This window comes from Nanorana parkeri, unplaced genomic scaffold, assembly GCF_000935625.1.
Source record: "Nanorana parkeri isolate BGI_ZX_2015 unplaced genomic scaffold, ASM93562v1 scaffold291, whole genome shotgun sequence".
NCBI classification, from domain to species: domain Eukaryota; kingdom Metazoa; phylum Chordata; class Amphibia; order Anura; family Dicroglossidae; genus Nanorana; species Nanorana parkeri.
In genome coordinates this window covers 179,380-200,493 of record NW_017306559.1, presented here as the reverse complement: position 1 = coordinate 200,493, position 21,114 = coordinate 179,380, and the positions used below count along the sequence as shown (strand labels likewise).

The window sequence follows — 21,114 nt, the reverse complement described above, 5'->3', positions numbered from 1 at the left end:
ATATATATATATATATTTTTATATGTTCCCAATCTTTCCTAGGCCTGAACCTTGACATTCTGTAGAGTTCTTGTATTTATTAAATATACCCTTTATAGAAAATCTGGTTGGTGTTTTTTTTTTATTCTTTAAAGGCAAAGCCCACTAATGGAGAATAGATAATTTCACACTCTTACATATAAGAGAAAAATCTCCATTTATTATTTTTTTGCATAGCAGCTAGTAAAGCATTGCAACCCCGAAAGGTGGATAATGGATGCAATGCTCTGGCTCATGCAGACTCTTCCTCCCATCCATGTCCGTATAAAGGAAAGGACGTTCAGTAGCATGGATAGCAGGAAGTGTCGGACTATAAGTGACGTCAGTGCACTTGCGTTTAGTTGCAACTACAAGTCTGCTGAGAAGACTAATGGGACTTGTAGTTTCTCCAACAGATCTGTGAATGGAGACACAGCTGTGTGGGTGAAGCCAAGCACAGCCATGCTAAATTCTATATGCAGCAGCAGCCTGCAGGGACCAGAACCAGAGGGGGTGCCGATGTGACCGCATTTCATGTTTCACCCTGAATATGGGTAGATTATAAAACATGGTCCAAAAGCGTTGGCCTTTATTACTGTTCAGACGATGGGTGTTAGGGATTCATTTTTATCATTTTAGGGTGTTATGCCATGTAACATTTATTTAGTAGTTCCGGGTCATTTTCACGTTACTTGATGGTTCTTATTACATTTATTACTCTGGAATGACTTCAGTGCCCCTACTGATGGTGCCGACATTTGCAGCCTAGAGTCATGTTGCCTTCTGCTTTTGGAGTCTGCCGTCCTCGGTGTCCTCTTTAGCTCTGTCGGGTGTTCCTGGGTCTTCTCCCTTTTTCGCTGAGGTCTTTTTTTGGTCTTGCAAAACATTCTGGCTCACAGCACCCAGTTATCTGGATCATAGGGTCAGAACTCCATCGCACCTAACTGAGGGGCACTATAGGAAAAATAGGAGGTAAGATTATTGAGAGATGCCAGAAATGTATGATGTGTAGAAATTTGAAGGGGAAAGGTTTAAAAAGAAAGCCTTGGAATTTTTGTTCAACCAACACATGAAAAAGTTTGCCCCCTGCTCTCCATCATGAACTACTTTGCTGTGGTCCTGGGTCCCCAAGAAGAGCAGGGGACTCCGAAAACCACGGCAGGGGAGGGAGGCGGGAAGAGGCAGCCGGAGGTGGGGGTGGACCATGAAGGGTGGGAGGGAGGACAAGCAGGCTTATTACAAGTGATCTCGGCAGCATCACTGAGATTACTTGTACTAAATGAGTGGCAGCTTCCCCGCTTTACATTTAGCCCCGCTTGCGCGAAGTAGGGCTAAATGTAGAAAAAGCTACCCGCCCGGTCTCTGGGACTGCATGTCTCGGGCGACACAAATTCAGAATTCGATACCCCTGCCTAGAGTCGCGTGCCACCAGAGGGGCCTCTGCATGCCATAGGTTCGCCATCGCTGGTTTTTTTTTTTCCACTCTGATCTCTGGCAGCCAATGAGATACGTTTTTGTTATTAGGGCTGATGCCTTGTTTATTAACCCCATCTGACTCCTCTATAAAGAAAGAAGCAAAGAATATATTTAACACATCAGCTTTCTTCCTGTGACTGGTAGCCAACTTCCCCTTTAATGGGAAGGCCCTTTCCTTCTCTTTTATACCTTGCTTTACTTTGCTTGTTGACCACCCTGGTTTAACTTTTTTGCTGTTTTGAATTTGTTATTAAATGGAATGCAATGACACATTTTGCTATTTAAAATTTCCTTGAAATATTCCCACTTGTCCTCAGCATTTATATTCGGGAAGATTCCGTCCCAATTAGTGTCGCATAGCAGGTTTCACAGCTTATTAAGGCTTTTTAAATCTAACAGGGCTATTCACAGAAGGGTGGAGAGTTTGGAGACGGCAGGAGAAGTGAACAATCTAGGACAACATAGCTGAACTGGAAAGTGAGCTGGTTTTCCAAATCAGCGATGTTGTCCTAGATTGTTCTCTTCTCCTGCCCTCTCCAAACTCTTCACCCTTCTGTGAATAGCCCTGTATGTGCTCTTGTCGTACCAACTTGTCTGTTTCTTGGAGTTAACAGTGAACGTTATAATTCTGTGATCACTGTTCCCCAGGTTATCCCCAATTTCCACATCTGTAATCGGCTTTGTGCTTGTAATTAATAAATTCATCATATTTTTTTCTCGTTGAGGTTTTCATCATGTGTCCCTCTGTGTGTCCCATAAAATTATCTCGTAGTATGTTCAAGAAGTGGCTGGCCTTACTTGAGTGCGGTTTCTCTTGCCCAATCAATATCAGGATAGTTGAAGTCCTCCATAATTATAACATTGCCTTGCCTTCCCGCTATTGCTATCTATGACAATAGTTGAATCTCTCTCTCCCCCCTTATGTTCGGGGGCCTGTAGCATATTCCCACCTGTAATATTAACCTTTTTTTTTTTATTATTCATTCATTTTCATTTCTATCCATAAGCATTCAGCACTGTCCCCAATCTCATAAGCTCTGACGTCCTCACACACATTCACCTCCAGATCATTCCTGATGTACAGGCGTACTCCTCATCCTCTTCTTCCTCCTCTATCCCGTCGATATAATGAATATCCCCTGATATTTGCAGCCCAGTCATGTGAACCATTCAGCCAGGTTTCCGATATTCCCACAAGATCAAGCTTCCCGAGTAGTAACATTTCCAATTCTTCCATTTTGTTTGCCAGACTTCTAGGATTTGTGAACATGCATTTCAGGTTTTTAGTAGTGCTTAGGATTTTCTTGTTGCTCACAATCTGGCTGCTATTACTTACATGCAAACTTCCTGCATTGGATTCTGATATCTATTTCCCTGTCATCTGTTGGGGATCATCACATTTTCCCCTATTTCCCCCATAACTAAACTTTAAAAAATGTTTTTATCTCCGCTCATTTCCTGGCATAATCCTATTTGACCTCTCCCCCCAGCGTCTAGTTTATAAGGTTCTCTAACCATTCATACCATTTTCTCCCCCAGCAGAGCTGCGCCCTTCCCATTTAGGTGGAGTCCATCCCTGCTGTAGCCGATTTGAAAAGTCAGCCCAGTTATGCTTACACCAATTTCTTAGCCACTTGTTCAGTTCTCTTAGCTCCCGCTGCCTCTCTGGTGACTCTTTGGGACACGCCATCTTCCCCTGGCTTTGTCATTGGTACCAACGTGTATCATGACAGCTGGGTCTTCCCCAGGCCCACCCAATAATCTGTCTGTCCAATCTGCAATGTGCCGAACCCGAGCACCCAGTAAACAACATACTGATCGGCGATCACGTTCTTTATGGCAGATTACCCTGTCTGTCATAATTGTAGAATCCCCTTTTACCAGTAATTGTCTCTTTGCTTGATCCCCTGCTCTCCTCTATACTGGAGTGGTCACTGGCAGCTAGAGGAGATATTCTGCTCCAGCAATGCTACCCCTGAGCTTATATCCCAAACATCAAACAAATGGCCATATTTATTGGGGTGTGAAAGCTCAGGACTAGCCTCTCTGATGCTTTCCCCCCCTCCACCCCACCTTCTGACTGTTACCTAGCTACCTACCTCCTGACCTACGCCTCCATACTACCACCCTCCTCTATGCTGGCCCTTGCCAGTACCTGATGGGTAAGGTCCAAACTCTTCTCTATAACATTAATGTTGCTCAGTGTCACCAGCTTGTCCTTTTAGAGCCGGAATCTGACCTTCCAAATAAACCACTTGCTCACATCTCACGCAAAAGTATTAGCCCTTGAATGGTTGCTCAATGAGCACATACATTAAGCCCGATGTGCACCGAGTTGCATTAAGGCCCATGGATGTCAATTTCTGACCATCTTCTGTAGCATGTCTGCAGTCTCTGACCATATCTCGTAGCATGTCTGCTATCTCTGACCATGCCTGTAGAGTTTGACCATCTCCATATCTGCAGTCCATGCCAGCTTTCTATACCATCATATTCGCTGAATATTGTGTGGCCCTTTGGTGATTTAAGGGGCCACATTTGAGGCCCCCTATATCATGCATATTGACTGCCAGTGCTCTAGACAAATACTGTATATTCATGCTGCTTCTCTTACAATAAACTCCCTTCATTGTGATTCGGGTTCTTGAGACTGACACACACCCCAGATGTTGCACATAGAAAACTTTACACCTTGGAGTAATCACTCTTGTGTCATCAGTAACCTGGCTGCCGGTGATCATGTATCCTGATCCCTTCCCAGATCAGCATGAATCAGCATTTATTACCTGGCTGTCCTTAACATGATCTGTATCTTCTGTAATGCCCAAACTGCTTCTGCTTGGTACTTGTGTTGGGTAAACTGTAGTACAGTGGGATATCTATTTACTTGTCCTCTCGTCATTACCTCACCTCATAAAAGCTCTTTTGGCAGAATGGGCACAAAATCCTACAGACACTTCTTTTTAGATGAGTTGATTCTGTTAAAACTGCAACGGGGGACCAACTCCATATTAATGCCCATGGTTTTAGCATGGACTGTCTTACACATATAGATGTGATGGTCAGATGTCCACAAATGTTTGGCCATATAGTGTACATATGAATGCCTGGTGGCAGGTATAACCTTGTCTCTTTACGTGGTATTGTGGTGCATTCCTGAAAATGATATCGTGTTGGATCACTTCTCTTTCATACATTCAGCAGTCTAGTGGTTTAAAACCTATCCCAGTACTGATAAGTGACAGAGGAGACACAGACAGTACAGCATCTCTGTCATGTTTTTTTACTGCAGTTGGGCCCTCCAAGACTGTAAGCCAAGTGACCTACAAAGCCCCATCACTGCATAATGCAAGAACAGTACTGCATAGGGCACTTCAAGAACACACCTGCACCATGCACATTGACTGGCAGGTTTGCTGCTCCTGACCTATTGTATGGATCACTCCTATATACAGAAGACATGATTATATAACAAATAAATAGACATTTGATGATTTTAAATGACAACAAAAATGGTAACAAAACATCCTTACATGAAAGTACAATTATGACAGGAACTCGCGGTAAATGTTTTCAAGTAAAAACTGAAATCCATTTAAACAAATGGAAGAATGTAGCAAATGGTTAAAAAGTCATTTTAGCTCACAGTACAATGTTTAAAAAAAACTGGTCACTACATCTCTTGAAACGTGTTTCTTTAAGGGTTTTGAAAACTGTGACCTGAAATAGGGGTCGGCTGGAGGATTCAGCTTTAAGAATCCGATAGTGAAAGCGCGCTTCGCTCATTCTGGCCAGCGATTGGTTAGCAAATTGCTCTTGGAAAGGTACGGCACCCCTGATTACCATATTTTTGTACACTAATACATGTAGACTTTTCTACATGAATAAGTGTGGATTGTTGTACATCAAAAAGAAAAATAAATAAATAAGACTTACCCCGAAAATAAGACCTAGTGTGTTTTTTTTTTTGAGCCAAAAAAAAATATGACTGTCTTATTTTCGGGGAAACACGGTAATATCACAGGTGCATTAACACCGTGTGTTCACATGCATTTAGACTTTACTTTTTGTGCGCATTGTTTGAAATTAAAAAGTACTGCTCTTCTCGATGGCCTTGCTTCTAATATTATCCTCTATCTCTGTGTTGTAGACAAAAAAATAAGCAAGCCATTATACAAAGTGCTCCCCCAGCCTGCCAGTAACAAACGGAGTTTATACTTTCTGCACTATGGGTCTTGGTGCTGCCCTCCTACCCCAAATGTCATGTCATAGCCACCCAAAGCATGCCTAGTCTGGAGGTGGAAAGGCTGACCGGAAAGTTTGTCCATTCTATAGTGGTACACCTCGAACCAAGGTCGTCCTTCTCTAGCAATTCAGCTCCAGGTGTACAGACCCAAATTGGATGACCTGTAAGTAAACAGCGCACTATTCCACAGACATGAATACACAAACTATGCATTTTTCTGCAAAAATGAGGACCTGACTGGATGTTACTGGCATGCAGGGTGGCAATCTGGAACCTTTCATTACACAAAGGAATGTGTTACTGGCAGTGACATAATGTGTGGTTTACTGTATGCTGCCTCAGAGTGCTGTCACCCTACACTGTGGCCTATGTTAGCTATGTAGAAGTATGTCCCTAATGACCAATTATAAACCAGCAGTAATTTTCAATTAAGGCATTCTACACCACACATAACCTGTGAGTATCAAGGTGTATAGGCAGGTTGCATATTAACTTCTTGCTAGTTCTGGGTGACTGAAGCTTGAGAGAAAACTGCCTTTTTCAGAAACAGAACAGCAATGGCAAAACCTTTCAGATCACCTTATCTTTTCACCTGTTGAAGCAGATGCAAGACTAATATCATATAGTGTGGCAGTGCCCCTCTCATGTTGCAGCAGCACTCCCAGATCTTAGATAAAAATACTTTTAATCTACCTGAGCCTAACAATCACCACTCGTATACCTTTTTGACCATACCTCAGATCAACAGTACCCATGGTCTATGCCAGCCAGCCCGGAAACACTTCTGTTTTTCTCCAAGCTGGCAGGACACACAGCACTGTGGATATCTAATAGAAAAGCCATCTCCCTCAGATATGTTTTTTTTAGGGCTTGAGGAGAATAGGTCATACATGCTCCATCAACTTGGAAGAGGAAGAAAGCCTGGCATAGGCTTCAGCTCCTCTAAAAGCTTGATCTGAGGTCTGTACGAGATGGTATGAGCAGTTATGCAAGGGCAAAGGAAGGCAGTTACGTAGTTATCCCTGAAAATGTTTGGAATGTTAAAAATAAATCGTTAATTTCCATCCCAAATATAACATCCTGGCATGTATCGCAGAGATGTGCGGTCAGGAGACAGCTTTTTCTCCAATCTGATCAGCATCTAACAGGTTACACAGCAGGGAAATCCTCCCCGCTGTGTAACCTGTCATGGACGAGCACCTCAGCAGTGAGGAGCAAATGAGGGACAGGGAGACTCCGCCCTGTCTCCTCCCTTCCTCTTTTACACCAGCTGGGGGATAGGTTGGGGGTGGGACTTCATCCGGCAGGGGCGGGGCATGCTGGGGGCGAGGCTGGGGAATGCCTCACCTGGCGCAAGAGGTACCGAACGTCACTGATGTATCGTGGTTGGCTAGTATCCACAAGGCTGGATGGATGCCCGTGTGCACCATCCTGTTGTGCTGCTAATCTAACTAGTCAAAAGCCCCTTTGCATTGATATGGTGCATTTGGAGATAGCATAAAAAAGGGGGTTCCCCAGTCACAACATCGCTGCCCATGGCTGAGAGATGCTTGTAAGTAAGAAAAACATCCTTTTTTTTTTTTTCTCAAACTGTGATACACCTTAAAATATTTAGGTCCTAAAGTTTACATCGTCATCTGGGACCAAGCTTCTCGTGCCCTCGGAACCCTGACAGGATGCACAAACAGGAAGCACCTTTAATCCTCTGAGACTGAGGGAATCCCAGCAAGGCAAGAGTTTTTCATGTCCAGGGAATTCTGAGAAGAGGGTTCCCAAAAGATCTGCTGACATAAATCTGTACAAAACCAAAAATAAGGAACTGCATCCCAGAACCTGTTAAACAGCAGAGGTATCCATATGTTTCTGATTGCTTGGAGCTGGCGTGGGGTCAGAAGAAGAAGAGCAAGAAAACAGTTGTTTTCCTAAGTTTTTGTAAGCAAATCCAAAATACATCACGTGACCCATGGCTATGAAAAAGACTGAAATTAGAACAAGCAGTCCGAAAGCCTCTGGGTTGGGTCCTAGGATCACCATAATAAAATGCAGCAGGTCCAGCAAGTTATTCATGGAGTTCTGGACACCATTTATGATGCCTCTTTCAGATTCCTTAACATTTTCTTGAAGTAGTTGTGTGACTGTGAGATCAAATGACCAAAGCCCTGAAAAGAAAAGTATATTCAGTTATCCATGTTCTATAAACAACAATCATCTTCTGCAGATACATCCATTTACACAAGTTCCTGCCTCTGAAGAAATGCAGTGTATTACTCTTACCACAGTTATACGGACACCTACATTACAGAAAGGTGAAGAAGAATCTGTTAAATGTGTCTGTTTTTGGATTAGGAGAAAACGAGAGAACCCAAGAAACCCACTCAGACCTTGCTAGACCATGCAAAATCCATGCAGATGGTGACCCTGGTGGAAATTACATGCAGAATCCTAGTGTTGTTTCTAGGGATGCACCGATACTTTTCAGATACCAGTGCCGATACTTGACATTTTCATTAGAACTACCAGGGTTGCAGCTGGGACCTGGCTCTGGCGCTCCACCACTGTCCTGAAATCATTAGTCTGTATTGTTTTAGAAAAACTGTCACATGGCATTAAACAAAAATGTATCTGTAATTGTACTAGTATTTGGGCAAGTATCAGTACTTGTACTTGCAAAACTGGTATCTGTGCATCCCTTTATTTATATTTATAAAAACAAAATCGTACATTAAAACAGAGATGTACAAATCCCGGGAGCTCCGTGTGCTCCTTACAAATGACAGCGGCCTCCTAACGTTTGAATTCTTCTCTAGTCTAGTCTTGGAGCTGTAAAAGTATCTGTACCAGTACTTGTACCGAGTACGGCACTTGGTATCGGTGCATCCCTAGTTGTTTCCATATCTATCTTTTAGAAATCATTGTTCTAACTGGACAATAACCAGAAGAAAGAAAGGTGGTAAGGAAGGAATTAGGGAGAAAGATGGAGAGAGTAGAGAGAAGTGAAGAAAGGAAAGAAAAAGGAACAAGAAAGGGAAGGAAGCAAGGGGAACAAGAAAGAGAAGAAATGATGGAAGAAAAAAAGTAAATGAAAAATAAGGAGAGGAAGGAACCTTTACTTGCACATACCAACTCTGCCAGCAATGATCCCAGCAAAGAATAGACTGACAGAGGTGAGCGGAATAGAGACGCCATGCTCGGTGGTAGTTGTGTTGGAGTAATTTAGTAGACTCTGTATAGTGGTTGTGGAGTTCTCTTGATGTACAGCAGCTGTAGGCACAGGGGAGACTGGTTGTCCTCCAAGTAAGTGAGTTCCGAGGTTTTCAAATGGTGAAACACTGAGATCAAATGGGCTTCCAGGCATAAAAACTGACACCGCACAAAGAACAAGGCTGCAGAGCTGAGCTATTCCAGATATGAAGCCGGTACGAACCAGGCCACATATCTGCCTCAGCCAAGTGAAGGCCAAAGTTCCCACAATGCCAAAAACAGCAGATGTTCCCATGAGAAGGCTAAGAACAAAGGCACTCAGCCCTTGTGTGTAGGCATAGCCGGTGGTAATGCTGTCAAAGCCAAGGACAGTCATGTAGAGAAAGGAGAGTCCCATTCCAGCCCAGAACACCGACTGCTCGTAGTAGGCCACCCAGCCATTTCTTAATATGCGGAATGGTTCTGTCATTCGTTCAAAGCAGCCTGGTTCTTCAGTCATTTCAACTGATGACTCGGCTTTTTCTTCCATAAGGAGATCACCTTCTGCAGGATTTTCTGCAGTGTTTGAGGTCGTATCTATTTTATTTGAAAAGAATCATAGAAAGAAAAAGTATAAATGCAAACAGTCATTCAAATTGAAAAGAGAAAAACAGGAAAACACCTTCATTACAACAATTTGGCCTGTCTCTTTGTCATGAAAGGATGCAGCCCCAAAAATCCCTTTTAGCCATGCACTTCTGACTGAAGGTATGTCACCAAAGAAGACACTATTGCTGGGAATGCCTGTAATCTGAACTCAAGCTCTGGGCAGATTTCTGTGAAAATGGTGTGAAATTCTGGGAAACCTGTACAGTTGTTGTGCTCGGAAAAACTGATATTTAAACTGCCTGGCAGTATTAGATGCAGATTGAAAAGTAAAGCCCAGAAGATAGTCAGGTATTAACTGCTGCCTATAACCTCAGTGTTAACATTTCCCCTCACTTGCTGTGTGGTCACCGGGGTAGGGAGTGTAGGCAAACATGCCCAACAGGGGCACACAGCAATGAAGGAAGTGGAGGATTCATTCTATGAAGGCAGTCACAATAAGGTTCATACAAATGGTCCCTTTAACTTGGCTGCTCCTATAGGAAACTGTGAACCCATAGCATAAACCGTATATTAACAACTTGGTTGCAGGCCACATTGAGCAATTAAAGTGGATCTCCACCTCTGTTTCTTTTCTTTAGATACACCAGGAAAGGATATGATCAACCACCAGTTCTCTAGAGCTGTGTTTGAGCCCCAGCAGGGTAATCTCCCCACCTCATCCAGCAGTGGCAGACAGGACATTTTCCATACATTCCATTCATTGTGAGATGAGACTTATTAGGACATAACACAAGTTTAGGAATGGCATAACAGTCATAAATTACCAAAGCACAAGGATGTTCTAGTTGCAGTATTTTCTAGGTATCACACTAAATAGGTATTACCAATGCCATTGGCATTCAGCTGCTTCATTTCTTGTTCCCTCTTCCTTCCCGCCTTGAAAGCCAAAGCTGGCGTCTCCTTGTAGACCTTCCACAGCACCAGGTACTCTACACACATAGACACAAAGTTCCATGCAGCAATAAAGGCACAGCCAAGCACTGAAGAACCAAAGGTTACAATCTGTCCAACAGCCATGGGAGCCAGTATGTTTGTCAGCTGGTCAATCCGCCTCATCGTAGCATTCATATCTGATTTGAAGAAAAGCAATATATCAGCTGCAACCAAACCCATGGAGCCTTAAAGATGTTTTGTTTCTAGTTTAAAGAATATATTCTTGTGTAAGAAGCTGACAGTATCATGTTCCTCTCTCAGTCATATGGACACACCATTATTAGGGCCGAGTTCAGGAAATGAGAGAATCAGAAGAACCTCAAACACAAGGAGAACGTTCAAACTCCATGTAGATAGTGAGCTGATGCGAACGGACACCAGTACTGCAGGGCCAACTGTGCACTTGATTATAATAGTTTTTTAAATATATAGTAAAGCATAATTCCTGTCAAACAGCTAAACACACAGTCAAAATGCATATATGTGTACTGTGCTAATTCTGTTAGGCCAATCCTGTGATTCAGATGTCCCTGGTAGACTGCAAAGACAGAACCCCGACCTCCACTGCAATTAGGCAGCACCACATGGTCAGGGGCTGTTCACACGACAGTCCGTTTTCTGTGCTGACCTGATCCGTACGCTCCTGCACTAAAAACGCATCCCAATGTATACCTATGTGTTTTATGGGCTACAGTTCTCACGTGTGCAGTCCGTTCAGGTTACGACAGAAAAAATACTGCATGTCACATTTTGTCCGGTCAGGAAACGGACCGGAAACGCAAAACGCGTCAAAAACGTGTCAAACGCACTGCAGCTAACATACTGACAGCCCCACTCCAGCCAAAAAATAAAAATATTTTGTTTTTTTAACTGGAACGCATCAAAAACGCACTGCATCATTAGCACCGAGTCTGCAGATCCGCACCTGATCCAGACCTGATATCATGTGAACAGGCTAAGGCTGTGTTCACACCTAGGCGTATCGAATATGCGTGTTTCCGAGGGCTACCTGGCTGTATCCCAATGGATACGCGCGGCAAATACGCCCCAAAGAAGCTCCTGTACTTCTTTGGGCGTAGGGCGTTTTGTAGCACGTTCATACGGCCTGTAATACGCCCAGGTGTGAACCATGCCCATAGGTAATAATGGGATTTCGGTGTTTGAGCGTTTTGCAGAGCGTAGGAAAGCGCTACAAAACGCCCAGGTGTGAACCGGGCCTGAAGGGACAATGAAAAAGAAGCTACACAATGGACATCCCTGTGCTCTGCTCTTCTATAAACAAGTTCATATTGTAGAACAATGGAGCCCAGACTGTCTCCTGCTGATGCTCCCTTTCTATTCTGAAGTTGCTGCACAGAGGATTACAGGAATTAATGAAGACAGAATTCAGGTACCTACAGGAGATGTGTTTACAGACAGCCATACACTATACAATCTCTAAAAGCTCCTTTAGATTTACCAAAACCATGTAATATGAGGACGACCCTTAACAATCCATCCAATTAGTACCAAATGAGGTAGGCTCTTGTACTACATATTTGATGGCAGATCTAAAATAGATTGTTCCTTCAGATTGCATAGTGCATATTCAGCCTAAGGCTTCATTCACACCAAGGCGACAGCGTTTCAGTGCAGATTACGTGCGTTTTTTTAATGCTGGTTTTTACACGTGTGTATGCATGTATTTTAAGCAAAATTTTTCCCAGCACACTTGCCAGCCAGCATGCAAAAAAACTTGTCTCAGAGCTAAGGTTAAAAGCAGAGGTTTAGATACACGTCTTCTGCAGAAAATGTGAAAGCCGCACAGCCGCGCCAAGGCCCCTCTGTGTAGTGTGATCCTAACTCTAAACAATGAGAGTCTCCATCTTGGAGCACACATGGCAAAAGATCAAATTGGGTGCAGGTTTGTCAGGAGGAAGCTCAACCTCCCTTAAAGGCACAGGGACGCACAAGGGATCCCGCCCATCACAAGGCAGCTGAGACCCCCATGCATCACTGCGCCAAATCAGTCAAGCAAAACAAATGGCAAATGCACTCGCCAGCCAGCATGCAAAAAAACTTGTCTCACCGCTAAGGTGCCTTGGCGCGGCTGTGCAGCTTTCACATTTTCTGCAGAAGACGGGTATCTAAACCTCTGAAATCTTAGCGCTGAGACAAGTGTAGCCTTGTGATTTCAGCTCCTTTAAGAGAAAAGATATTGCAGCTGCAGGTGGAGCCAGAGAGCACAGCTTTGTGGGGATTGTGGACACAGCCACTGAGGAATTACAAATGAAAATGGATACTTGAACTACAGTTCCCAGAATGCTACAGGGGAGAAGGGAAGTAAACTCTGGGGGGCTTAAGGTTGCTGGCCTCAGTCTAGTGTGAGGAGACAGGGAGGCCAGACTGCTGTTGCTTGTGTTGTGCAGCCAGCTTGTGGAGAGACTGTGCTCACTTGTCACACGTGCAGTCCTGAAGTGACATCTGCTGCACAGAGTAAATCGCTGTTTGTTCCTGTCTGGAAGAGGATCCTCTGGGGCTGTGAGTGAGGTGCCATCCTGCTGAGAGGCCATTGTGGGCGGCGACTCGGCCCGGACGGACGCCAAATCTGATGACCAGAACCCCTGATGACATCAGACTTCAGCTCCTATATACAGTTCTTCATCACAGAAGATAATTGCTGACATCCCTGCCGGCTACAGACGGACATCTCCCTCCGTGTATGGGTGAGAGGCCTCCGGCCTGTTGTCATTAACAGTACACACAGATTTTCACCGTTTGTATTGGGCCCCAACGTTGGCTAGCTGAAGAAACTACCACTGGCCAGTGGGTTAGGTACCCGGGTACATTGGGACTAAGTTTATATATACAGTTTGATTACTGTCCAACAAGTTCACAGTTAGAATAACCGCATTTACTGATCATCACTGTTATGCTGATGTCTCATATACAGTCTCTGTGTTATGCTGTGTAGAGATAAATGTTGATGTTGTATACTGCGATTCAGATTATTATATACAGTAAATAGTTATTTAAAATCTCACAAGGTGTGCTGTGGATTCATTGTTTGTGGTGTGTCACAGAGGTGATACAGAAGACCCGATCATCCAGCGGCTCCTTCGGGGGTGAGCGCTACACAAGTTTTTTTGCATGCTGGCTGGCAAGTGTGCTGGGAATTTTTTTTGCTGTTTGTACTGTATTAGGCCCTTCCATGTGAACCTTGCTGTAAAGCTGCTAACAAATTGATGAGTGCGTTTGCCATTTGTTTTGCTTGCGTGTATTTGAAGTCGCGCATTTTTGTGAGCAGATTGTGACATATTGATGAAAAAGCTTGTGTACTTTTTCCAGCGACAGGAGTTTTTTTTTTTTACACGCGACTCTATGCTTAGGTGTGAATGGGGGCTATAGAAATAAAGGTGATTTCTTGTCTTGAACGCTTCAGTGCAGACAAATACGCATGAAAAAACGCCTAGGTGTGAATGGGGCCTAAAATGTTATAATTTAGATTAAAAAATTTGAATCTGCCTGGAGTTCAGATTTAATTGGCTAATGATAATATATTACATATGTCCAAGGTGCCATTCCCCTTGCATAATTTGCTTTCTGTACACCAGTAACCCTCCTAAGCCAAGGTCTGAGGGGAGGAGGGCATGTATGAGCTCCACCTTTGCGGAGAAACTTCTCCAAGGGCAGCAAGTTGCACATAGCCCTCCCCACCTACCCTAGATGCCTAAACTGCATTCTTTGGGACCAGCTGCTTAGAAAAAAAACATTGTAGATATGAGATGTCCCCACAGCAATAATTCATCTCTACCTCCTCTTCCAGCCAATATAAAACCAAGCAAGTAAGTCTCAGTCTTACATCTGCATTCTCTTTAAATCGAAATAAATGAACATTTCAACAGCTAGTCTCAGAGCACCTCTTAAAGGTTGCTACGGGGATTGTCTGGAGTATGGAGCTCTGGAAAAATATAAGAATTCAGTAAGTGGCTCAATCTTGGTGTCAAACCCCAAAACTAGTATTTTCTTTTGGATATTTTGGTATTTGAAACAGTCCAATAAAACGTTTGCATGACCGCATGAAAAAATTAAAGGGCCAGTCTGTCAACAAGTGATACTTCAATGTTTGTTGGGTTCTGGGAATTTAAGCCACCCAACAGTTTCTCAGATGTCTTGGAAACTCTGGTGGTGATGTCTCCTTCTTCGTCATTGTGATGAGGACATACAGGTCTTCGGTACAAAGTGGGCACCCCGGGTGGGCAGGTCCTTTAAAGCAGTACGGCTGAATCCCAAAATGCAAACAAGAAATCAAAGAGTGACTCAACCCGTAAGACTTGACTTCTGGGTACGCTGACTCTTTAACATAGGTGAATGGAAGAAGAAAAGATCTCACCTGCTAGTTGGTCTTTGTCACCTCCAGCGATCACAACAATCCAGTCCCTCTGAATGGTGATAGACATGGCTGTGCTTGCCAGATTGGCAACATCTGCTATTGAGATGACTAAGATGTAGCACAGAATCTAGGAAAGAAGGGAGAAAGAGATGACACCATGTATCTAGCTGCTAAGAGCAACGTTTCCTTTTCTGTTTAATGTCCATTTTTTAGAATTTATTTTATAATGAAAACACAGGAAAATGCAGTCTCGTGTAAAAGGGCACCTAGAGTGGCCATAGAGGATCTGATTTATCACCTAGAATGACAGGCAGCAAAAGATCACAAGTCTTTAGCACCTTGGTTCTCAACTGGTGGGTCGTGACCCAAAAGTGGGTCACGACCCTGTGATCAGTGGGTCGCCGCATGCCTTCCACTTTTCTAGGTGAAAGCCTCCTCAGCCTCCCCCTAGAGCAGCACTGTCAGTTCTCACACCGAGCAGCCATTTAAAATATGCTGACCAGCGCTGAGTGTCGACTTGAGGTGAGGTGGGCTGGGCTGGAGGTATGGCCTCATTGGGAGCACCTCCTTTACGTGCATTGCTTACAGCTCCCTTGCGTGTCCTGTAGAGGTGCCTGGACTGGAGGGACATCACATTCTGGCTCCCGGCACCTCTACAGGTGCGCATTGGAGCTGTACAAACAATGCACATATGGATGGAGCTCCGTCACAGCACAGCAGCCCACACTGCCGTGTGTTCCATCGCAGTGCAGCTTCGGTCGCGACTTAATGACCGAGGACAAATGTGGGTCCTGAGGCTACACAGGTTGAGAACCACTGATCTAGCAGATACTAGAATGAGGTCCACCTCCAGAAAAAGCATCAGATGGAGAAAGGGAACATTTGGCTATTGGCTGTAGAGATGTTCCAGCATAATGTTTTCTAGTTTAAAGTGGAACTCCATGCGAATTGATACTTGTATCTGTATACAGGGCAAGAGTTATACATCCTACACCTTGTAGACCTTATGCTACCCTTCAACCTTATTCTAGTCAACTAGCTAACCTTAGTATCACATTACTGAAATCATGTCAAAGGCATCCCAAGACTGGGGATGGAAAAGCTGAAACAGGCAGCTTGCCTGCATTGCAGGGGTACTTCTAGAACCAATTACTATGTGGGCAGGGGGACAGGTTCCAGTCTTTGCCCACTACCCTTACCTCTGTGTTTGTGGTGTGGGCAGACAGCTTCATGCTCATTTGTTGAAATAGTGAAGTTTGATATCCCAAACCCTCATGCACTGCTGTTTTTATTGTTAATCTCTTGAACTTCCTAAAAGAGTGGCAATGTGTTGGAGGAAGGGCAGTCACTCGTTCCTGTTTTCTACATTTTTCTGTTGATAAAAGATTTCTTAAAAAAGACTGCAGAGGTTTGTCATGTCTCCCTGTGTTGCTAGTACCCCCTGAGTTCCTACAACAGCTGGTACCCCCTGAGTACCTACAATAGCTAGTACCCCCTGAGGTTACAAATAGAAAGTCTCTTAGGACTGACTGTCCTATGTTTAACTGCTGTTTACATGGAACCCTACTCAACTTCAGCCTTCAATATTCTTGTTTATATACTTGTTAGACATGTGCCCCAGCAAAAAATTTGTTTCGTTTCGTTTTGATTCAGATTTTGCGTTATTTCGTTTTTCGGGTCTGAAAGTCAATTCGTTTTGGAATTCGGATGCGGATGAAATTCGTTAGCGGTAATCTGTACGAAATTTCATTTCCATTTCGTTTGCATTCGTTATATCTGTAATTCGGATACATCCGAATCTCCGAAATTTCGTCTGAATTTCGATTCGAAACTAAACGAATCGCACATGTCTAATATTTGCTACAACCACCAAGAACCGCAGCCATAAACTACCACTCTATTCTGCTTGAAGTTCAGTTCTAGGTGTATCAACCCAATACACAGTCATCCTCATTCCTGCACAAAGGCAAGGTAGCTATCTGGAGTATTTTTATTTATATACAGGAATGTATTACTGGCAGTTAGCAATTTGATGTGATGATCATTGTGTGTCAGCCCTGGTAGCCCTGCAGCCCTGCCCTAGGCCTCTGTTGGCTATACAGAAATCTGGCCCTGCCTGAGCTCAGACTAGGAGAAGGAAAAGCAGCACATGGAGACAGTCAGTTGTGTTGCAGTGCTCTTGTGCTAACAAGGAATATGCTGAAAGCGCAGTGTGACAGAGAGATGAGCTCATCAGTCTGCTGCTGCTCCTTTCACTGTCCAGGCACAGGTTAATGTCACGAACAAGACCTGATTGTATTATTTAACTAGAGTAAATATTAGTCAGGTCTCCAGACGGGTAATACTGTGTGGTAAGGCTGTGAAATCTCAGGAACAAATGGACAGAAATACAACAGCTCTAATTAATGTATTTATTCTGAGCATTTAGCATTCAGCCTTGAGTTCAGCTTTAACGCCAAATGGCCCATCATTGTCTTTATCTGGCTCTGCCTTTAAACATAGAGCCCAGTATGATCAATTTACAAAAGGACTAACCAACAACCATCCTTGATAAATGGATAACAGTTCTGCCTTGTACAGGAAGACCACCATCAGAATGATTCCACAGATAATTACAGAGACATTCTGCACAACCAGCGAAGTCCGCGCTACTGTAAAAAGGTAGAGAAAAAAGCAAACAGAATGTTAAAACTTCTATATTAACGCTTATGATGACAAAAGAGTACTAAGGTGTAAGGCATCTCCCTGTACATATAACAGTGCACTCCATCCCTCATATAAATTGACCACTGTCTTCTGTGTGATGGTGCTTTTCTTACACATAGCTTTGGGCTATGAGTTAGGTCCCACGTGTAGCATTCTAGGCACTGTGCTGTTAAAGTAAACCTGTCATCATAGAAACCTGGAGACTGCCACTGTTGACCTCTCTTTCTGAAAATGCTAGTTACTTGGAGGTCATGCCAACAATCTAGCTTCAATAGTTTCAGTCACTGGCCTGGAATGAGCATGCAGTTGAGAATGTCTGACATTTCTTTGACTTTCCTGGTCTGCCTAACAGATAGGCAACTAGCAATTTAAGAAGAGAGCCAACAATGTCACAATGGAAGTTTGCCCTCCTTGCTGCAAGGTGAATTTAAGCCCCGAAGGTTTGTTTTTGATGAGCTATGGTGAGGAACTGCTCCAAGGTTGCGGTTGCATTGTCAACAGCAATTCCGAAGATGTAGAATAATGAAATCTACTAGATGATGTGAGGGCAAGCCTGTAGACTAATCAAGGGCAGGTGTAAGCTTGAACCACTAAATGGAACACTCGAATTCTAGGTACGCCTGCAGCAGGATTTGAATGAGGATTTAACTGAGAAGCAACATGACACTTTGTAATTCTTTAAGGACAGGTTAACTTTACATATTGTTAACATATGTTAACATTTAATTCCTTGCCTATAGAGGGAATCCTTCTTTATCGGTGGTGTTGTCATGGTATGAGAAGACAATGGACTCAAATTTTATCTACCTCTCAGCCTGGGGTTTTTGTCCACCCATGCTCCAATGATGGCCCCAAGCAGGAGAACAGAGCCGGCCACCACAAGCCCATAGATGGCAGTCAGAAGTAAACTGTTCCCATACAGCTCTACTAGGAAGAGAGAGACAGCGAAGTGCCACATACGATCCCCCTGTAAAGAAAAAATACTTGATGAAACCTAAGCTTATTGAGTAGTGGATTGAGCTCACTTATTTGTTATTATATTTACTTATTTGTTATTATATTTAAAGCACAAGGCTATTTTTAAGCTAAAATGCTCTTAAAAAATAGTGGAATATAAATATTGGCATTTATGTAATACCCTTACACTATGTGGCCAGAATTATGTGGACACCCCCCCCCCAAAATTTTTCAGTTCAGGTGTTTCCAGAGAAGGGCACTGTTAATGCTACAGCATAGAAAGACATTGTAGACAATTGTGTGCTTCCAACCTTTTGGTAACAGTTTGGGGAAGACTCTTTTCTGTTCTACCATGACTGTGGCTCTGTGCCCAAAGCCAGGTCCATGAAGACATAGTTTGATGAGTTTGGTGTGGATGAACTTGAGTGGCCTGCACAAAGCCCTGACCTCAACCCTACTGAACTCCATTGGAATGAATTGAAATGCCAACTGTGAGCCAGATCTTCTCATCCAACACCAATACCTGACCTCACAAATGCTCTTTTGGCTGGATGGGAGCAAATTTTCTCAGAAACCCCCCTAAACTCTTGTGAAAAGCCTTCCCAGAAGAGTGAAGGGTGTTGAAACCCCAAAGGGGGGCAACTTAATATTAATTCACATTAGAATAGGATGTCCAACAAACTCCCATAGGTTTGATGGCCAGGCGTCCACTAAGTTTTAACCATATACAGTAGTATATTTATACAGGAGTGTGCATTAGACCAAAATGAGGGACATGTGAGGGGGGAAACGGGGACACAGGGATTTCCTGATCCTTCTAATTAGGTACCATTTGGAGTAAGTTTTCACATTGCGTAGAGTGTACAGATTGGGTAATCCTTGTCAGGCTCGTGGGACTTATACTACTCATTCAGACCAAAAATTTTATTTTCAAATAATCTTACCCAGGTGGACAGAGAGTGGCCAAGATAAATGAGAAACCTTGGAGACTTCAGGTAGCTGACACAGGATCCTGCAAGAAATAGCATGTCAGCAGCTGTGGAAAATACACACAAAACCTCAGGGACCTCATATATGATGTGCACTTACCACCACCCAACAGTAACATCTGCTCCCAGAGGCTATTCAGATCTATGAGGAACAGCAAAGAGCAGCAAACTAAAACAGCCAATCAGAATCCATCATCTGAGAAGACTCAGGGCCATGAAGGGACAAATTCTGCACTTTGCACATTACTTATTTTGTATTAGAGAATATGATTAGGCTGGTTCTTCTACAAATGCCGCTCACATGTGACTGTGAATAATGCTGTTGTATAATATCCCATGTACTATGAACCAGCAGTAATCTGATCAGGCATTAAATGGAAACAAAATCTTGGCCTGTTTTTGGATGGAATGGGTCGGGGTTCAAAACCTCCCACCAAGTCTTTGCAACTCACCCAAAATGGAAACAGAACCCTGTCCTTCTTCAACAAAAATAAAAGAAAAAAATGTTGTCTATAATTTTGTTAATACAAAATCACCTGCACACCGTACAGCATACAGACCTTGGATGAGAGGTTGGCGCTTGAAGTGACAATACAGATGGCGCCGTGTCAGATACAGTCCATAATAGAAGTCACCAGCACTCGAAGATATGTGTAAGAAGTAAAGCACTTTTTATTAAATCGTCACATGCGTCATACAGCCAACGTTTCGGGGCCACGCAGGGTCCCTTCTTCTGGGCGGCAGTGCCTTTTGTAGCGCACCCCCTGTGGAGCTGCTGGAATACCGGTCATCCATAGCCTGTCTAGGGGATTTTAGCAACCAGCTGCCACAATAGCATTGACCACCATTCACACCTTTTGTGTATGAGCCATAAAAGTGAATTCCCTGCATTGTTGCCCCTCTTCCCCTACACGTTCTATCCACAGCACTGGTCCCTAGTAACGTTACACAGGGTCTTAGTGCAAACAAAATTCACCCAAGCCCGCGCAAAACTGTCACTGACACACACACCCCCCTCTGGCCCAATCAGCTGAGGCCGGGTGCATTCCCTGCCCCGCAGCTACACGTCAAAAACGGAAGAATTCTTCTGCCACAACTGACTGGGTCAGGAGGGGGGTGTCAGTGGCAGTTTTGAGTTGGCTTGGCCAAACTCGGTTCACACCAAGTCCCCCGCCCACCACCGGTTCCTAGTAAAGTACTGGCTATGCTGACAGCTCTCCTGCTACCTGCCCTTGATTTACACACATGATCATTGACCGTAGGAAGGTCACTGATGGGGATAAATGGTCTGTAGTTACACCTCAGATGTCTGTGAAGGTTCTCATTCATCCAGGTCATCGTATTTCTTTAAAAAAATAAATCAAGGCAACTGGACTTGCTGTATTTTTCTTGAAGATGTTTCGCTGGTCATCCGACTAGCTTTCTCAGTTCAGAATGACTTGCACACCCTTCCCAGAGCACATCATAGTGTGTCCGGATAGAAATGAACAAGTTAAAAGCATTAAAATCAAAGCACCATTGTACTCACCGTGACAGTCCGTGCGTTTCGGCTCCACTTCTGTTTCCAT

The 21,114-nt window shown here is 43.7% G+C and overlaps 1 protein-coding gene across 1 annotated transcript; it reads right to left on the bottom strand.

The window, feature by feature from the left end:
* Window positions 1-7,571: 7,571 nt before the first annotated feature.
* Window positions 7,572-21,114, bottom strand: LOC108787892 (solute carrier family 40 member 1-like). Its single transcript, XM_018557578.1, has 8 exons — window positions 21,075-21,114; window positions 19,502-19,593; window positions 18,408-18,567; window positions 17,430-17,545; window positions 14,895-15,021; window positions 10,414-10,659; window positions 8,861-9,517; window positions 7,572-7,899 (listed from the first exon to the last, which is right to left on the bottom strand). The coding sequence occupies exons 1-8, from the start codon at window positions 21,112-21,114 to the stop codon at window positions 7,577-7,579; spliced, it is 1,761 nt and encodes a 586-aa protein (XP_018413080.1). The 3' UTR covers window positions 7,572-7,576.

What these genes read in the sequence shown, in the direction of transcription:
- LOC108787892 (XM_018557578.1), bottom strand. Translation starts at nt 21,114, where the DNA reads ATGGAAACAGAAGTGGAGCCGAAACGCACGGACTGTCACG. An exon ending in GAAACGCACGGACTGTCACG is followed by an intron (nt 19,594 to 21,074) that starts GTGAGTACAATG and finishes TATTTTCCACAG; the next exon opens with CTGCTGACATGCTATTTCTT. An exon ending in GCCACTCTCTGTCCACCTGG is followed by an intron (nt 18,568 to 19,501) that starts GTAAGATTATTT and finishes TTTTCTTTACAG; the next exon opens with GGGGATCGTATGTGGCACTT.